The sequence below is a fragment of the Sciurus carolinensis genome, chromosome 3 (assembly GCF_902686445.1).
Source record: "Sciurus carolinensis chromosome 3, mSciCar1.2, whole genome shotgun sequence".
NCBI lineage: Eukaryota > Metazoa > Chordata > Mammalia > Rodentia > Sciuridae > Sciurus > Sciurus carolinensis.
The window spans coordinates 51,288,061-51,307,492 of NC_062215.1; the positions used below are offsets into that span (position 1 = coordinate 51,288,061).

Consider the following 19,432-nt stretch of genomic DNA (forward strand, 5'->3'; position numbering starts at 1 on the left):
CTGAGCTACTGAGATTACAGGCATGCGCCACCGTGCCCACACAGATCAGATTTCTTATTTCACAATAAGTCTTGGCTGGTTCTGGTATAAGTTTACACATCCATCTGGTAAGAGGTGTGTCTCTAAGCTTCTTGGCAGTGATGACGACGTAAGAAGGAAACGAAGGTGCTCCCTTTTGTTCACAAAGATGGTTTGAGTTCCAGTGTTGCAGCTACATTCTCTCCCCTGCATCCAATAAATTAGTCCAGGAGTTCAGAACTTAGGGGACTATTTGTCTCAAAATTCTTTCCTGCTGGCTGGCTTGACTGTCCACATCAGCCCACCAGGAGAAACACTCTCTCCCTGGACTGATTCCAGTTCCTGACTCCAAGATGCTAACTAGAAGGAACCTTTCTTCATTAAAACCACATTCATGGTCTAGGAAAAGGTAGTTCATAAAACCTCTCCTGGGCATTACAGCACAAGGAAGACAGTTTATGGCAGGTGAACTTTGTGTCAGTAAGTCTCAGAGGCTGACCAGCTTTCACCAAGCTGCACAGTTCACCAAGAGGAGGAACCCAGGCAAGAGGTTTAGATGAGATAAAACAGTGTTGGGGCTTTATCTCAGCTCAGAGCTTCTGCCTTTGCTATTTCACAGGCACTGTTTTTTAAACAGTTCCAGGATTATTTTAAACTACTCTGGTAGGGCTAACACCTATCTCTAGCATGCTAGTTTGATACACTTGTAAAACTCTGAAGTCTCTATAGCCCATCATAATTTCTTCCTGTCACCACTTTCCCCATCCCTGGAAACCCCTAACTAAAATGAAGCCTGGGCCATAAAGCCAAGCTGTTCTGGCCAGCACTCCTATGGCTCTGGGTATGATGGTCCCAACAGCCTCTTTTCCCCTAAAGTCAGTGTTGCCAAGGAATACACCTGTCCCTGTCAACACTGATGGAGAGAGCTTTCAAAACAACTCCTTCCTGCCCTGCCTCATCTCTCAAAAACCAAAAGCCAGAATAGGCCATAGATTGGACTCTAGACAGGGGAGCCAGTGGGCCCTCTTTCCCTAGTTCTGGAGACCTGAGGGGAGGCTGCCTTATCACTCTAAGAGGGATGCAGTGAAGTGCCTCCCGCCTTTCTGGGGTAATGAGCACCACAAGCTTTCCCAAATCTTGAGTGATTTTTAAAATGCTATCCTGCACCAGAAGCCAGCACCAGACTTTACAGTCCAGTTCATTCCCACTGTAGCTGCCTATCATTTGGGAACCCACCAAACGTGAAGTGTCTAATTCTTGTCAGAAATCTAATCTGAAACTATCAAAAGGGATATATTTACATGAGTACATCTTCAGAGCCACTGTTGCCTATAGTTGCAGTACCTATGTACCATATGCAAAAAGTGTGAGCATGTCCTTCAACTCCTACTGAGACTGAAGTTCATGTCTGATTTATTACAGCAGGGGGGTCTGTTCATTTTTTCAAAGTAGCCCAGTAATGGGCTCCATTCCAGCTGAACGGATGTCATGAAGCCTGATTTAAGATTTAATGTGACATGATCCGATGTAAACACTGGGTTTTAGTGAAATCAGGCAGGGGGCTACCTCCTCCATCGTACTGTACTGTGCAAATTGTAAAATACCCCAAATCTCATGCATCTCACAATCACTGGCAGCAGGTGGCAGTTGGGATGTAGCTGTCACCTGACTCCTGATAAGATCAATACAGCCCAGCACCAAAACTTGCAGAATGGGTATAAGTAGCTTAGAAGAAAATTCTGGAGCCAACAGTGGAACATGCTTTTCAGGAATGCTGTATCACCATCACTCAGCATGGCACAGAGGGCAGCACTGCTTGGGAAAACAGATAATGACAACTCTGGGTCAAAAAGTAGTTTAAAAAAAAAAATCAAAAACAAATTTTTTTTTTTTCAAAAAAATAGCAAAGTTCAGAATTTTTGAACTCAGAAGGTAATGTTTCAGGAATCTCACTTTTTCTTCTTATATATGAATTAAGTGTGATAAGATAGAAATCTGAGGAAGTCTAAGCTAATAAATGTATAAGAAGTATAAATGAAAAGCATTTTAATAGTTCTAATTGGAACATTTTTCTTAGTGGTTCACAAAATATAGGTGTGTTTTCTATGCAATGGTGTCTGAATTTCTATGAAATACATAATCCTCTCCTCAAGGCCAGGGTTAGGGGACCTGAGAAGCTCTTTTTTTTTTTTTTTTCTTTTTAGTTGATGAAAACAATACCTTTCTTTCTTCTTTTCTTTCTTTCTTTTATTTAATTATGTGGTGCTGAGGATCAAACCCAGTGCCTCACACATGCTACCACTGAGCTACAATCACAGCCCCTGGGAAGCTCTTCTAATATTTCTCCAGTTATGACTGAGCTGGTCACTGGGCAGGTCAGGGAGCCACTGTCTTTGCTAATACTGCTCAAAAACCTGAGCTTTTCAGCACAAAAATGGACAATGAAAGAAAATCAGTATTCAGTTGATTTTTTCCAAAATTAATCTGAACAACTTTAAAGTAAAATGTAGAACCCACAGAGTAAGCCATGTGCATCCTTCACATTTCACTTTTTTTTTTTTCCCTAATAAAGCTGTCATCAGCATGTTCCTGTTCTGTGTCCCCCTCCATTGATCATTTCCAGTCTTGTGTGTGAGCAATAGCTACACACTTACAGGGTTATCCTGACCATTCCCTATCATCAGACACGGTATTACAGCCATTGAACCTGATTTGTTCTTACTATCACAGAGTATGAACTTACCACACTGTTAAATTGATTCCAGACATAGACAATAACAGAGAAACCAATGACATAAAAGTCCACCTATTCTATATTCTAGTTAACAATGGGGTTAACATGTTTTTTTCCTAGTTAAATCACCTTTTTTGAACTAAAACAAGTGTTTCTTAGCTCCAACCTCTACTATAGGAAGCAGCTGGGTTGAGCCTCATTGAAACATCACTCACCTGCTTTCTCAACCATGTCTGGAAAACCTACAGCCCAGGCTGACCAGCCCAGTGCAGGTTAACCCACCGCCCTCCTGCCAGGCCTCCACCCACAAATCATCCACAAGTGGAAAAGTTCAGTGTATGATGTTTCCCTTGGGGGAGGCTTCCTAAAGAGCTGACAGGGAGCACTAACAATTCCTGTAGGTGCAAGTGAGCGACAGGACTCTGAACCAAAAACCCCCAACACAAATGCCATTTGATCCCCCAATACAAGAACTACTGATTTGTTCAGTTTTCAATTTTGCCTCATTCATATTTACTCCATTACTGTTTTTCCTTAAAATTCAAAAAGGACTACCATATTCCCATGTTACATTTTTAATAATCATGGGACCATTTTTCAGATAAGGTGCTTAAAGTCTCAGGAAAATGATTTACAAAGATGATTCCTCTCCTCTACTCATTTTTAGAAAAGAATCTTTTTTTTTTTGCTTTAAAAATTTGTTTTAAACCTTTGGGGAAAAGAGAGAAAAACAGCCTATAAAGTAAAAACTGGAATGTGAAAGGGCTTATCTTAATGTCTTCAAACAGTGAAAACAATTGACCAATCAGTCCATCCCAACCCTTCCCATGTTCCTTCCAGCAGCCAAGATGCTTCCTCAGTTTTATTCAGGGAGGAGAGTGAGGTAGCTACAGGGGGCTCCCTAAAGCTGTGGCTCTCTCACAAGACACCTCCTCCTCCCACTTTCCCAAAGATGCCGGCTTCCATCTCAGCACCTCTGGGACAGCTTCTGAGAGAGGCAGAGTGGACAGTCCAGCAAGACCAGGACACAGGGGAAAGGAGGGCTGGGGGGACTGGATTTCTCCTGCTGCACAGCTGTGCTGGCCCCGCAGCTCATCATTTCCAAGCCTTCAAAACCTACTCACCTCCTGAGGGACAAGGCAGACCACAGAAACCAAGGCCAATGAAGACTCGGGTTTGGAAAGGCACAGCGGAAAAAGACACTGGCCTCTTTCCAATCTTGCCTTTGCTCTGAGCTGGGTAAGTTCCAACAAGGCCAATTCTCTGGGCACACTATCCCTTCTACAAACTGAGGAAAAAGCAACTATCCTGCTGGGCTTGGTCACTTCTATATGGCTCTCCCATGCCTCACTGGGACTCCAGGTTCCAGTATGGGCACCTGGGCTATGAAGTGGGTTGGTAGAGTATAGTTTCTGGCCACTCTGGGCTGAAAGAAAGAGGAACATTCGCTCCTACTCTCATCCAGAAAGAAGTTTCAGGAGCAAGGGATGGGACTGGGTGGTGAGGTAAAAACATCTGGAGGCAAGAAGGCTGTATACCTGGAAGATCAGCTGCTTCCAGGAGAAAAGACCATATGGACCCAGCTTGGGGAGGGCTTATTCCTAACAGCCAGGCAATAGGTAGCCCTAGGAAGAAATCCATTCAGAGGAAACCTTTAGCTGAAAAAGTAAAACAGTGAGTAGTAACATTCATACCAAGTAGCAAAAGCTCTATGTGAAAAAGTACAAAGCAGAATATTGAACAAAATCATACAAAGTTAAATATGAGGCCTAGGGAGCCAACCAGTTTCCTCTTAGGTCCATATGCCAAGGGCTGCTATAGTCTTTTTTTTTAAAAAAAAAAAAAAAAAAAAAAAAAAAAAAGCCCTCTAGGTGAAAGTCTACTCCAACCCATGGTTTTGGATTGAAGAAGTGGTGTCATCTGGTGAATACACAGTGGCACACACCTATAATTCCAATGACTCTGGAGGCTGAAGCAGGAGGATTATGAGTTTAAGGCCAGTCGGGGCAACTTACCAAAACCCTGTCTCAAAATAAAAAGTAAAAAGGTCTAGGGAGCTCAGTGGTAGAAGCACCCCCAGGTTCAATCCCCAGGTACAACAAAAACAAAAAAGCAATAACAGACTTGTAGTGTTCTTTCCCTCTGCTCTGCCAGCATAGCTGGGCACACACCACTGCAAATGCCTCTCGGTGAGTCAGCTTGTGACAAAATTTCCAGCAACAATGAATGACAGACATTCCTTGACAGCAAAAATATTTGAATACGTATCCTATTTAATGCTTCTTACTTATGACTTTAATTTTTGTTCACTTAATAAAGTTTAAAGACTATGAAGTATATCATTTATTTATGCTGCTATAAGCAAGCAGTGTTCAAGGCCTGATGTATTCTCGCATACCCCCAAGTCTACACGTTCCTCGGCATGCTGCCTTGTGCTTGGAACACACATCTAGCACCTTCCCTCATTTACTAGCACTAACCTGAGAAAACAGGAGAGAAGCCCAGATCCAGGTGACCTGTAATCCCAAAACATCTGTCAAAAGGCTGCACAGCTGGAGGACCAGCTCCTAGATCTATCCCAGTTAGTTACTCCATGATCTGGCAAGCCCCAAAGTCCTGAATCTTCCCCCAGATTTTCACAATGGGGCCTGGGACATTCTTTGGCTGCCCCTGGAAATCAAATAAGGCTAGAAACCAGCACCAAGAATTGGCATGAGCACACCTTTTCAATGCACATCTCTTACAGCTGCCTGAATCTTTGTCTATTCCACAGCTGCTGTCCATCTGCACATCGCATATCAGAGCAGAAGAGACATTTAAACTTGGCCTTTGTAAACTCCAGTTCCTCTCTCACAGGATGGCAGGAACCCAATAAAGCAACCTCAATTCTTTTTTTCTGTGAAATTTATTGTTTCCACATTAAAAGATTTTTTTTTTCTTGAGGGGAAGTATTTTTTTTTCTTTTTTAGCCACATGATGATCCTATACAGCTGCCCCAGAGTAGGACACCATCATAAGTCATTAACATGCCATATGAGTTCTGAATAAATAAAAGCTACAAAGCCCAAGTTATATACAAATATCTTAGGCAATAATGTTTACAAACCTATGTACAATAAAACAAATGTAAACAGTAAATGCAGCATGAGAGTAATCAAAGGATGCACAGGGACAACCAGTTTTGGTCAGTCTGCCACCAGGATCTGGCACCAGCCAGCCCCTGGAATCAGCCATTCAATCCTTCCCAATGCAATTGGACGGACCCTCAGAGGAGAAAACAAAAATGTTCTGAAGATGTCATTTAACTACTGAAGGACCAGAAAGCTGGCGAGGAGGTTGCCACCCACCTCTGAGGCACATGGAGGAGGCAGCAGCACAGGTTCAGCCTGTGAGTGCCCAGGCCCGGAGGTTCCCGCCACCTGCAACTCAGACGGGCATCTTGCTGCTTTGGGAGGCAAGTCTATGGAATGGTAACTGCTTACGTAAAATCAGAAGGTACAGACAATGTTCCCTAATTCACTGACCTTCCTGACTCTGCCAGATATAGGTCCAAACTGTGGGGATGGAGTTGGGGGACACATGATCATGAGCACTGAAGATGCATGAGTGGGAGCTCAGAAGAAGGGCACATGTAAACCTGATTTGGGGAAAAACTTCTAGAAGATTTGCAATGTCCTAAACACAACTAAATCCTATCAGTACAGCAGAGTGGGGGCTATGAGGCAGGTGTGATGAATGATACTTCTGCATCCAGTAACCAAGTAATACACGTATGTATCACCTTGTGACCCACAAAAGTGCAATCATGTGAAACCAACGGCACTACGGCAAGAAGAGAAAATAGCCAGTATTGATATCGCGCAGAGTCCTGGGGCTGGGCAGGGCCCAGCAGCCACCACTGCATGCAGCCTGCCCTCTGCCAGCCATGGGGAGGCAGACGGAAGGGCACAGGGCTGGGCCCAGGCACCAAGGGGTGAGGCGTGGGTGTCCTGGGCTGTTGGAGGAGGGCAGAAGCCCCCACCTGGAAGCCGGGCACTCACACACTGAGAGGCAGCATACCCGGAGCTGATGAGGGGCGCGAAGAGCCCAGACCAGGAGGAGGAGGAGCTGGGTCAAAGCCGTTCACTGCCCTGTGGGGTGACCATAGCAGAGAGGGAAAGAAGAGAAAGAGAAAGAGAGACTGTCATTTAAAAGTAGAAATTTAAAAGCAGAAATAAGAAATTCATTTGCTTTCTCTAACCAGTTTTGCCTGGCCCAAAGGATCCTAACTGACCCCAGGGTGAGTGACTGCCCAAAAAGCATCAGTTTGTCAACTAATTGAGAGTTCACAATCTGGGGTACCCAGACCACATGACCCACCTTGGGCAACTTTGTCACACTGACCACTGCAGCACAGTTTGATGTTTTCCCCATAGATCAGGTCTAAATGTCTGGCAATAGTGAACTAGTTAATTAAACTTAACAAAACGATAAAATATTATACACATTCCTCATAGGTTTTTAATAGCATGGGAAAGTATTCAGAATGTACTTAATGCTAAGTGGAAAAAGAAGCAGGCTACCAAAATGCCTATGTTCTATGATGTGAAGAAAATAGTATATAACTTAGATTCTACACCATAGTCCCTTACACAGACATTACTATGTAGCTAAATCTAAAATGTGTGGGTTTTATGTACACAAATAGAGAATGTGTGGATTCTAAATACACATACATACACACAAATGTACATAAAATCATACATGTATGTATATATATCATGCAAGTAAAAGTCAACAATCACTACTTTTGTTCCCTCTAATTGCAGGTAAACTTTGTTTACTACTTTATACTTAATTATTTTCTAAATCTCTTAGCAGGTACATAAATAAAAAGAGAAAAATAACTTCTTAAAAATTGTTTAGCAAGCAAAGTCAGTTGGGTAGGCTTTTCTTTGCAGACTCACACAGGGAGCTCAGCCCCCCACAAGCACCCTCCCCCACACCCAGCAAGGTCAAGAGCCCCCAGCCCCACCACCTGGCAGCACAGCCACAGGAGCAGCAAGGGAAGGATGAAGGGAAGGGCCTAGAAACTCTCTCAGGAGGCTACTTCAGCCTTTCTGTCCTGAAAAAATTCCAAATAGAATCTGTCCCACTACAACTGGGGAGACAAAGTCAACTGCAAGGGGCTGTACTGCACCAAACCTGCCTACCAGGACCCCCAATTTGCTCATGGAATGGGTCCAGGGAGCTGAACACTGACTCAGGGAAGGAGGAAAGTTACACATTCCTTCCAAAGACTATGTTTCATCCGCTGAAGAAGCGACTAATCTCACAGAGAAAACAGACATATAGAGACTTGACAAAGAACCTCTGACTACTCTAAGAAACAGAGTTTGTATCTTAAGAAATTAAATACAGTCAGGCACAGCGGCACATGCCTGTACAATCCCAGGAGCTTGGGAGACTGAGGCAAGAGGATCACAAGTTCAAAGTCAACCTCAGCAAAAGGGAGGCGCTAAGCAACTCAGTGAGACCCTCTCTATAAATAAAATACAAAATAGGGCTGGGGATGTGGCTCAGTGGTCAAGTGCCCCTGAGTTCAATCCCCGGTACCCAAAAGAAAGAAAAAAATTAAACACAGTCCACACACATTTGGAATTTGAAATCAAGTCACACACAAGCGAAACTAAGAATAATGGATGGGAAGCTGCGATGAACGTGATTTTTCCCTGTTGCACAATGCTCTACTTCAGTGATGGACCGCCTGAATTTTCCCTTTTCTTTTGGGGCTAAGGGAAGTCTTATTTTTGAGCTTCATCACTTAAAAACTTTAAATAATCCTTCTCCATTCTCTCAAGGCTACATCCCTGTAGATTCACAGAGGCTGGGGGCCACTCACCTAAAAAGCCCACCTGTCATTAGTTTCAGAATCCCCAATTCCTGACGCCTCCCAGAAACCTCAAGAAGAACAACACAAATGGCCTCTCCTCCAACATGTAACTACGTTTCCTGGCCTCACAGATGACTGTGATAGGGCCAGCTTTACTACAGACAGCCACCAAAATTCAGCAGAGAGGGAGCACTGTGGGTTGCCAAGAAGAATCTGGCACCTAGCCCATGGGGACATACAAAAGCAGCAACCACAAGAGTGGATCCACTTGCAGGTTTGGAGGTAGGATTCCAGCATTTTCAAGTTAGATGAAACTTAAGAAATATCAAGTTTATCCCCATTTTACAGAACTAAGGAAACCAAGGAGAAGGTCCAATCATTAACTCAAGCTCACCCAGTGAGTTGTGGAGAAGTTGGGCCACAACCTGCCTCCAGATGCCCAGGACACTAGCCCTTCCCAGCCTCCTCTGGCCAGAAGCCACTCAACAGTCACCAGCAAGCAGTTGCTTTGCTGCTTCCAATGCACATCAGCTCTAGTGAGAAAAATAAGCAGTACAATACAGGATACAAAGAGTAAACTGGAAATAGGTAAATAACTTCTGCATGGATAGAAGTGGAACTCTTGACTTGAAGGTGGAAGGGGTAGAGAGAGGAGGACAATCTGCCAGGGTCTCGGCATCTCTCCTCTGAGTTGAGAAGTGGGAAGTAACAACAAATCCCATGAAAATATACAACTATAATGCACTGATAATATATGGAGCCAGGCACATGCCTATAATCCCAGGGGTTTAGGAGGCCGAAAGAGGAGGATCATGAGTTCAAAGCCAGCCTCAGCAACATAGAGGCACTAAGCAACTCAGTGAAACTCTGTTTCTAAATAAAATACAAAATAGGGCTGGGATGTGGCTCAGTGGTTTAGTGCCCATGAGTACCCCCACTAAAAAATACACAAACACACACACACACACAATTAAAAGTGGGAAGTTAAAACCAAAGGAAGAACACTGACCCTACAGGTGGGATTTTTAGTCTGGTGAGGTCCCTCCAGGAAACTACAAAGGAGAAAGGATTCCAAAAGAAAAAAACACCTCCATATGCATCAGAAACTGCAAAAGAGTCAAAGGGAAATGGTCCAATAGACCACACAGTACTCAATGGAAGGTCAGGCAGGAAAAGACAGACAGATCTGCAAGTCAACTATCCACGCTGGGCACAATGGCACATAACTATAACTCCAGCAACTCAGGAGGCTGAGGCAGGAGGATTGCAAGTTAGAGGTAACTCAACAAGACTGAGTCTCAAAATAAAAAAATAAAAAGGAGGCTGGGATGTAGCTCAGTGGTGCAGTGCTCCTGGATCAATTCCTAGTACCAAAGAGAAAAGGTTCCCAACCTGTGAAATTTATGATTTTACCCAATGTCTAGTTAAGGAGAACTGAGACTTCTGCTAAGAAAAGGTGCTAACTAAGGTCAGCTGTAAAACAGCAACCTAGTAGTAAAAAGGGGAAATGAACTAATGCATGTTTAGAAGTCAGCCAGGAAGACAATAAATCTAACAATAGAGATAAAGGAGGGAAACTCTAAATCTGCCAAAGAAGGAGGTCGGTACACCTGAGAAGGCAGCTCGAGCTAATTCAGAAGAGCAGGAAGCACTTTCCAGGGTCCGGGTCACCCTATTTCAATGGATACACTGAAGCTCAGGGCAGCTTCAATCCCTAGCCCAGACTGTGCAAACTGAAATGCAACTCTGAAACTAAGACAGATCTTACACACACATCCCATCTGCCATTCTAGTTTAATCTGGGAACACAAAAGAAAGCAAATAAGCAAACGAGTTCATAATTACTGATGCCTGACTTAAGAAAAGCAATTGGAAGACAGGAGGCGCTTTATCCCCCTGAAGAGAGTCAAATGTGATCCCAGAGCCTGACAGTGACACTCAGCCCTCACCATGGACTCAGATATCATCATCCCAGCAACCTGCCTGACATGGTATCACCAGGCATGCTATCTAACCACCCAGGACCACTACACTGATGGTTTGTTTTGTCTTGTTGAGACAAGGTCTCATCATGTTGCCCAGGCTGGCCTCAAACTGCTGGACTCAAGCAATCCTCCTGCCTCAGCCTCCCACAGTAGCTGGAACTACAGGAATGGGCCACCATACCCATCCACTGAAGTTTTTATTTCATACGGCTGAGCTACTAATAATGGAGCAATAGTATATAGTCAAGTAAAACAAGATCTTGAAAGCTCACTCATGGGCTGTAAGTTGGTTAGAGCTAAATCAGCCCCAAGCAGTTAGTAAAACCAGTTTGTTAATGTGTCTTCCACCACACACCATGATTAAGAAAGAAGGAAAGAGCACAGCAAACAAATTCAGTTACCCATGAACAACGTGGGAAATATGACTTTTTCTTGCCTAATAAAAAAAAAAGGAAAAAACATTAAATAGTAGTGCAAATACTATTTTCACATTGTGCCCTAAAATTAGTCTATGCCCACCTATACAAAGCCCAAAAGAAAAGAGACTGGTTTGCAAATACAGAGTAAGTGATATATAAGAAACTAAATCAGACTTACGGAGAAAAAAGTTTTCAACTTACTATACCACATACAAAATTTGTACCCTTTTAGATGGGGACATGAAGGACTATCATTGGTGAGGGGAACCAGTGCAAGAAGGCACAGCAGCCAGCATTTCAAGAACTGGTGGAGAGATTCCTGACTAGTTAAAATCCTGATTCCAAAAAATTCTCAACTGGAATTTTCAAAATACTTCTTGCTCCTGTAAAGCAATGCGCCCAGTTTAGGGATGGTTTCCTGTGGTAAGGCTTCTTTGCATCTTCTGCAAGGGGTAAGAAGGTGGGGTGACCCTGTACACCCACCCCCACACAAACCTACTGACAACTCCTCCCCAAAATAACCTTCCTACAGGTCTCGAGTTGTACTAGTGAGTTACAATGACCACTACGGCCTCCTCAGGGACAAGGAGCGGGACAGGCAAATTCTAGAGCCTAGGGCTTTTTAAAACGTTTCACATGATGAAACGACAAACCATACTTCTCAATTCTATAAAGACTGGTTTCCCTTTTTTTTTTTTTTTAATTATGCTAGATTTAATAATGGATCTGGGAATTGAGATATCCCCCTCCTTTCCTTTTGCTGCTGGTGCTTACCACCTTGGTTTTTATGTGTAGATAAGGTCAGCAGAAGACTACAGATAAAAAGCTAGGCAGCCTGAGGCTGAGGCAGGAGGATCGAAAGTTCAAAGCCAGCCTCAGCAACTTAGTAAGGCCCTAAGCAACTCAGTGAGACCCTGTCTCTAAATAAAATACAAAAAAGGGCTGGGGATGTGGCTCAGTGGTTAAGTGTCCTCGGGTTCAAACCCCAGTACAAAAAAAAAAAAAATGTTAGGCAACCAGAAGGAAGCCAGAATCAAAGCAAAGCATTAAGGAAGTGAAAAAATAGCAAACCCACAGAAAAGCTATCTTCAGGGAATATGGCCACCAGATGAAGATCACTCAAGCAACAGTCAGTTAGTACTGCAGTACATACACAATTCACTTGTCAAGTAAGCCCAACACTTGAGCAAGGGCCAACCCACAAAAGCATAGTCTCTCTTGGTAGAAATAATACAATATAAAATTCATACAATTTAAAACCAAAACCAAGAACCACCTGGAATCAGTTCTATTGGGAAGCCCCTTTCCTAGTTCAGACCAGGAAATAATGCCTACACTGCATCTAGCCAGCTCCCTGGAGGCAGGGGCTCAGGCAGAGAGCCCAAGGCCACTCTAACTTTTAGCCTACATTGGATCCCCAAATTTCCCCAAGAATAGGTTCATCTCTGGGCAATCTCTGCTCTGTGACAGAAGGCAAATGGAAGGCAGGAGCAGTGAGCCTGAACAGATAGTGTTATTCCTCCCTCCCTATTGTGACCATCCTGAAGTACTCCAAACACAAAGGCACCTGTCCAACCAAACCAGTTTTGGTTCATTCCTATTCTCATGTCACAAGATAACTGAGGCCCACCAAGAAATGTGCTTCTAGACAAAGATTAATAACTACACTACTGGAGGTAATTAGAAATTGCAGGAGAAAATAATTAGACCTCATTTCCAACACACTTGAAGACTTCCCTTAAAAAACTTTCTCCAAGGGCTGGGGATATAGCTCAGTTGGTAGAGTGCCTGCCTCGCAAGCACAAGGCCCTGGGTTCAATCCCTAGCACTGCAAAAAAAAAAAAAAAAAAAAAAAAAAAAAAAAACTTTCTCCATATTATTTGAGGAAAATGGCTACTCTAATGTGAAATGTACCCTTATAAACACAGGGGTAACTGTGTATACCCCTGTGTATAAACACAGGGGTAACTCACCAAGTGTTCCTGAAATTCCTAAGCCTAAGGAAAAATTAATTTTATACTTACCCCACCAAAGAAACTGCAAAAGTTAGAAAAAAGTTCTGATTTATATACTGATATTTTAGAATGTGATTTTAATACATTCTAAAATAACCTTAATGAAATGTGTGTACTTCAGGGCAGAATTCTCTTAAGGCACCAGAGATGAAACAGAACACTGCTAGGGACAGTAAAGATGGAAAATAAGATCCTTTTAAAAGTGCATTATGTATCAAATTGGTCTTCTGTAAACATTCTATAATTATTGAGGCTAGCAGAAAACATAAGCTCTTTAAGAAATTGTGAAAATTTCTAGAGATGTACCTGCATTTCATCAAAAAAAGAAAACAAACATGGAAGAATCATTTTCAGGACTCAAAGCAGAGACAATGGCAAGGGATCATAGGATGTCTCAGTTGTATATTACAGTAACTACCTAAAGTAACATGGTCAGCATCTCTAGGCCACAGGCCCTAACTAGTTTCCTATGTTAAGGCATGCTCAGAATAGAATAGTCATGCAATGTTTAAAAAAAAAAATCAGGTAGAATAATATGTAATGACGTGGAAAGACACAGGCAATGTAAGTCATGATAGAAAGGTTACAGAGCAACAATTAAAGTATAATCCTGTGTGCATTGCAAAAAGTTTATAGCAGATGCATAAAAATATGATTTTACATGTCTAAGAATAACTCTAAGGAATGCAATAAACCGTGCAGCAGAAAATAGTACTTTTAATTTCACAAACTTATATACCAACTGAATTTTTTTTATTAAGAATATACCACTGTTTCAATCTTATGACAGTTTTCTCTAAAATCCTCTAAAAAAAAGATCTCCTCTGTATTCAGAAGTTGTGTCTCCTAAACTGAATTTGACCCAGTGTCTAAATACTTCAGGGTTTTATATTTTTTCTAAATTTTTCAGATAAAGGGTTTGCTTAAAAATTTGGACATACATAACTGCAGTGTTTGCTTTAACCCTTAAAAAAGATTTGTTGAGCAAGTTTCCTAGGCTGTAAAACCTGGAGAACTGGGATCACAGCATAGCCCTACAGAATTGCCTGAGCCCAGCACTGTTGCCTTCAAGAGTCTGCTCCCAGGACAAAAGCTGCAGACTTCAGGTACCTGGGGCAACAGACTCCACAGGGACCAGACGATGACAACAGATTTCTGTCCTCCAGGATTTGAATGAGAATAGGCTTTGGGTTTATCAAACTTAGTTTACCTTCTCAAGACTTAATAATCTATTGACTTTTTCTGCAACATTACCACTCCGTTCACTTAAAAAATCTAGGACTTACCCTTTGTCAAAGAAAGACGTGTGCCCTGATCGAGAGAATTTTGTGCCGTTGCTATTCATCACCCCACAGTTAACATTCCCTGAAATATAGGATTTTCGTGATGCTTGGTCCTTTGCAAAATTCCTGCAAGCTGCTAATTTGGATTCTAAAGCCTAAGAAAGGAAGAAAGAATGATTTGGTTGTCAAAACAGGAGCTACAAAGAAAAATTTGCATTTCAAACCATATCTATTTCAAGGTTCAGCCTTTACTCTCCTGGTTGATAATGGTGGTTTGGTTAAGCCACGACTGATGGACTTTCTAACAGAAAGAGGAAATGTTTATGCTGACTCCCTTTCTAAAGACCTCAAGTGTTTATGCCTGTCAGTCTTACTGAAGGATACAGACACAATTCCACCTGACAACTAAGAAAAATGTGGCACAGTAGGTACAGACAGATCCTAGGTCTCCTGATCCCATCCATTATCTCTACTGGTTGGGGTGATACCGGGGTTTGTGTGTGTTGGAAGCAAGCATCATAAAGAATCCAAAAACACAACTTGAGAATGTTTTTAATGCAGCCAATTATTTTTGTAGGTTCTTCTGTCTAGTTTTTTCCAATGCATCAGAATGGATACAAGCATTTACAATAATTTCACAGGAAATTAAAAGTCATTTTATTCCTGAGAGCACACTATAAAATGTTTAACTGATACTCTTTATCTATAATTTAATAATTCACCTGAAAATGATACTGGCCCTTTAGTATTTACCTCTAAATTGAGTATTTTTACTTTGCACCTGTCATAACACGTAGCAAGTACCAGGCTTTACCAACAGACTACATGATGAGAATTTCAGTTTCTTATCTATTTCCACACATGTAGACATCACCAACTCCCTCCTTCCCATCAACACTCTGACCAAATCAAATACCACTCCCCAAAAAGGAAAACATAATCCATGGCCAAAAAACAAAGGGGGGGGGGACAAAACATACAATCCAATCCTGTCATCCATGACACTAAAAGAGTAAAAACACACAGATAAATTAAATCTGAAGCTAACATATTTGAGAATCCATTTGGATGTCCTACCCCTAAAATTTCAATAAGACTGCTTAGGGAACAGCAATCAAAACAGACTGAAAATTCTTTTTCTCCTCCCTCCTTCCTATGACAAAAAGGATAATGAGCCAGTAAAATAATGACAGAAAGAAGAGAGGTAATGACCTTGAAGGATAAGCTGAGTGAAAATCATTTGCTGACTTATAAATACATACATCCCCAGTAGACATTGAAAGTCATGAATTCTATTCAGTGCAGACACTTGTCCATTCATTCAAATTGTTTTCTGAACATCTGTCATATGGCAGGCACAAGTTTTGTTTGAAGCATCAGTGACACACACAAATGTAAAGCACTGGGTCTTTTCAAGAGAAAAGGATGATCTAGAGGCTGTGATTCACCCAGTGGTAGAGTGGTAGATGAATTCATGATTGTGAGTTATAAGATCAGAAAATCAAGGCTGGAACTCAGCAAAACCAGAAAAGGCAGGTAAAGACCCAACAAGATGACTAAGAAGACTGGGCAGAAAGGTGTGAGCAGCCATTAAATGACATCAGGGAAGCAGAGGAAAGAGGACATTTCAGGGAGAAAAAAAAAAGCAGGTCAGCATTGAATGTTTCAAACAAAATTAGAACAGCACACACTGGATTTGACAGTACTGAGATCACCAGTGTGCAGTTTTAGTGAGCTGAGCAGAGAACAGAGCCCAGACCAGAATGTCTAGGGACTATGTGCGTGCTCAAAATGCTAACAATAAACACAGACAGGCTTTCAAAAGGCTTGGCTGTAAAGGGAAGAGAGAAGGGTGATGGCTAAAGAGAGATGCAGAGTAAAAGGAAAGCAAAGCTACTCTTATTTTTGCTTTTAAAGATTAAAAAAAATTATGTAAGGGGCTAAGAGTGCAGCTCAGTGGTAGGATATGTGCTTAGCCCGCACAATGCCCTGGGTTCAATTACTAGCACCAAAAAAAGTAATAAGTGATACATAAACATCACACATAAAGTATATATGTATAACATATATCATGGAATACATAAATATTACATATGGAGAAATAAAGATAAGACGGTTGAAAGGAAAGAATCCAAAGCACAGATGGAGAATACTAGCCACTGGCTGTAATCCGATACTTCTACCACTGAGACAAAAAGGAAGAATGACTACAGAATAATAGGAGTTAAATAATAGAAGGTTGGAGAAGAAATCAAGTAAGTTTAAATCAGATGGCCTTGATTTTCTCTGTGAAGAGATAATGGATAATAGGAATGGACTGTTATCCTGCAAGAGTGGGGAAGGCACAAAATAAAATATGCATGAAAGCACTTGGGGACTAGGGGATAACTGCACATCAAAGTTTGGTGACATCTTAGAAGACAGACTGTTGGCTAAATGGGTAAACCATGTAAGGACTCCAAATTAAACTTTCATCACCACTTCTGAATAAATTACTTAAAATAACAAAGCAAAACAAAAAAGGAACAAAGAAAAATAACAGGGGTTCAACTGGCAGGTAGAACTAATCAAGAGTATGATGGAGAAAAAGTCTAGGGTGACAGTGGCACAACAGCCCTAGAAGTCAGGACATTCAGCAGAGTGTGAATGAGAGGCTGGAAGATAAAGAGATATCACAAAGAAAGCATATGTTCCTTCAACCACAAGAAAAGTAATTCCAAATGCTAGGAAAATAAAAAGGCATACAAATCAGCTAGGCTACATATATGCTATGATTTTAAATAAACAAAAAACAAAATGTCTGAAACATCTGTTTACTGTACAGATATAAGGAGCCCAGCTCCTCCTCTATGATTATGCAGTAAATATACATACATGCATGGGCATCAGAATGTAAAGTCTATTTGACTAATTTTTAATTTTCAGAACCAATAAAGAGCTCAAGAATGAGCAGTAGGGTAGAGAGGAGAGATTAGGGAGTTGAGATAGAGTCTAGCAGTTCAGAAACAGAGGCTTAAGAAAGTTATTTAGGGGCTGGGGAGATAGCTCAGTCGGTAGAGTGCTTGCCTTGTAAGCACAAGGCCCTGGGTTTGAACCCCAGCACCCCCCCCCCAAAAAAAAAAAAAGAAAGAAAGTTATTTAGGGTTGAGGATGTATCTCAGTGGTACAATATGTGCTTACTATGTGTGACACCCTGGGTTTGAACTCCGGCACCATCAAAAATATATATATAAAATTAAGTTATAAAGAGAACAAAAAATAAACATAAAATTGGGAGGAGGTAGGTTAAATTTTTTTTTTTTTTTTTTTTTGCTTCAAGTTGATTAAATCAAGATGAAGGCAAACACATCATTTTAAGTTATAAGGGCAAACAAAACTTATGAAAAGTAGAGTTAAAACATGGTCATCCTTACATAAGTGTGGAGAAGCGGGGGTGATAAGAGAAGAACAGAGGAACTTTGGATTATGTAGAGGGAAATGGGGTGGAAGGGGTGGGGGAAGGAAAGATAGTGAACTGAGATAGACATTATTACCCTATGTACATGTATGATTACAGGAATGGTGTGAAACTACACTGTGTACAACCATAGAAATGAAAAGTTGTACCCCATTTGTGTACAATAAATCAAAATGCAGTCTGTAAAAATAAAACTAAAAAAAAATTTTTTTAAGTAGAAAAAAAAAAAACATGGTCATCTTGGGAATGAAGGAAGATTTATCTAGGGCTCAGGTTGTAGTTCAGTGGTAGAACGCTTGCCTAGCATGTGTGAGGTACTAGGTGTGATCCTCTGTACCATATAAAAATAAATAAATCAAATAAAGGTACTGTGTCCATCTACAACTAAAACAATATTTTTTAAAAAAGATTAATCTATGTACTAATGAATGATTCATGTACATTACTTTTTATTGTAATAACTTTAAAATGAGAGAAAATCAGTTTGAAAATAATCTGGTTTTTGAGCCAGAAAAGGCAAACATAGGACATCATGTCTTGGTCTCCCATTTCTTCTTTAAAGTATAATGCAACTTCTAATGTTTTCAGAAAATTCTATACACAAAAATAAGTGAAGGGATGGTATGAATGGTGGAAGTTGTAAGAGTTGGTTACTGAAAGTGAAAAGTAAAAGCCACTGAGGAAAATGAGAAAGGAAACTAATGCTAGAAATAGTAACATTATAGTAATGACATCAATCCATATGATCCTTTAACAGCTTGCAGTAATCCAACTGTTTAGTTGTTCCAGACTGCAGGTCCTTTATGGCCAAAGAGATCAAGAAGTCAACAGTCACAGAGTAAGTGAGCTGTGTCATCACAGAGGAGTAGGAAGGAAACAAAAGCAAGGGATGGCTGATAAAGACAAATACAACGATACATAAATAAAGTAGTACTCCTGAGTAAGGTCAAATACTAGGCATTAAACTGAATAAGAACCCAGGCATTGTAGCACACACCTATAGTCCCAGCTACTGAGAAGATTAAAGCAGGAGGATCACTTGAGTCCTGGAACTTAAGGCCTACCTGAGCAACATAGCAAGACTCCTCCTCAAAACACACACACACACACACAACGAAATAAGCAGAAAAACTAGTTTATTATTTCAAGAAACAAACTGTTATGGAATACAAGGTTAGAGCTAAGGAGAAGGGACTAAAGTTAAGGTGGCCCAAGAGCATTTAGATGGAGTCAAAGAGTAGTAATACCACAAGCTAAACATCCCACAAAATAAAAGATGAGGGAATGACCAGGAGAATGGAAAACAGGGGCAAAGAATAATATTAGAGTGTGGTCAGAGACACTCACAGGTCTTAGAGTAAGTATTTTAAACAAAGGCAGAGATGCCATGCTATAAAACACAGCAATGGGGAACTAGAACACCACCCAAGTGGCAACCTCAAAGCTCAGGCCCTTCTGCAGAGGCACCAAAAGTCCAACACTGCAGATGTTCGTCTACAGTGGTCTCTTCTAGTCACTGGATGCCTTTGCTTTGTTACAGTTTTTTACTACAGGTAAGTATCCTTTTATTCCTCCCTCACTTCCAATTAAGAAACAACTCAATTCTACCTGGGCAGTGGCAACACCTAGTGATAAATAATTAAATGCTT

At 41.3% G+C, this 19,432-nt stretch overlaps 1 protein-coding gene across 5 annotated transcripts in view; it reads right to left on the bottom strand.

Annotated features, from left to right (window-relative positions):
• Positions 1-5,638: 5,638 nt before the first annotated feature.
• The window catches only part of Ndel1 (nudE neurodevelopment protein 1 like 1), a 32,911-nt gene continuing 19,117 nt past the window's right edge, over positions 5,639-19,432 (bottom strand). For 2 of the 5 annotated variants that reach the window (XM_047545633.1, XM_047545632.1), the window contains 2 exons: positions 14,330-14,481; positions 5,639-6,882 (listed from right to left, as the gene is read on the bottom strand). In XM_047545633.1, the coding sequence (XP_047401589.1) occupies positions 6,789-6,882; positions 14,330-14,481 (246 nt within the window). In that variant the 3' untranslated portion in view covers positions 5,639-6,788. Of the gene's footprint in view, positions 6,883-9,018; positions 9,158-11,010; positions 11,046-14,329; positions 14,482-19,432 lie in introns of all 5 variants that reach the window. The other 3 variants (XM_047545634.1, XM_047545635.1, XM_047545636.1) reach the window with 3 other exon arrangements.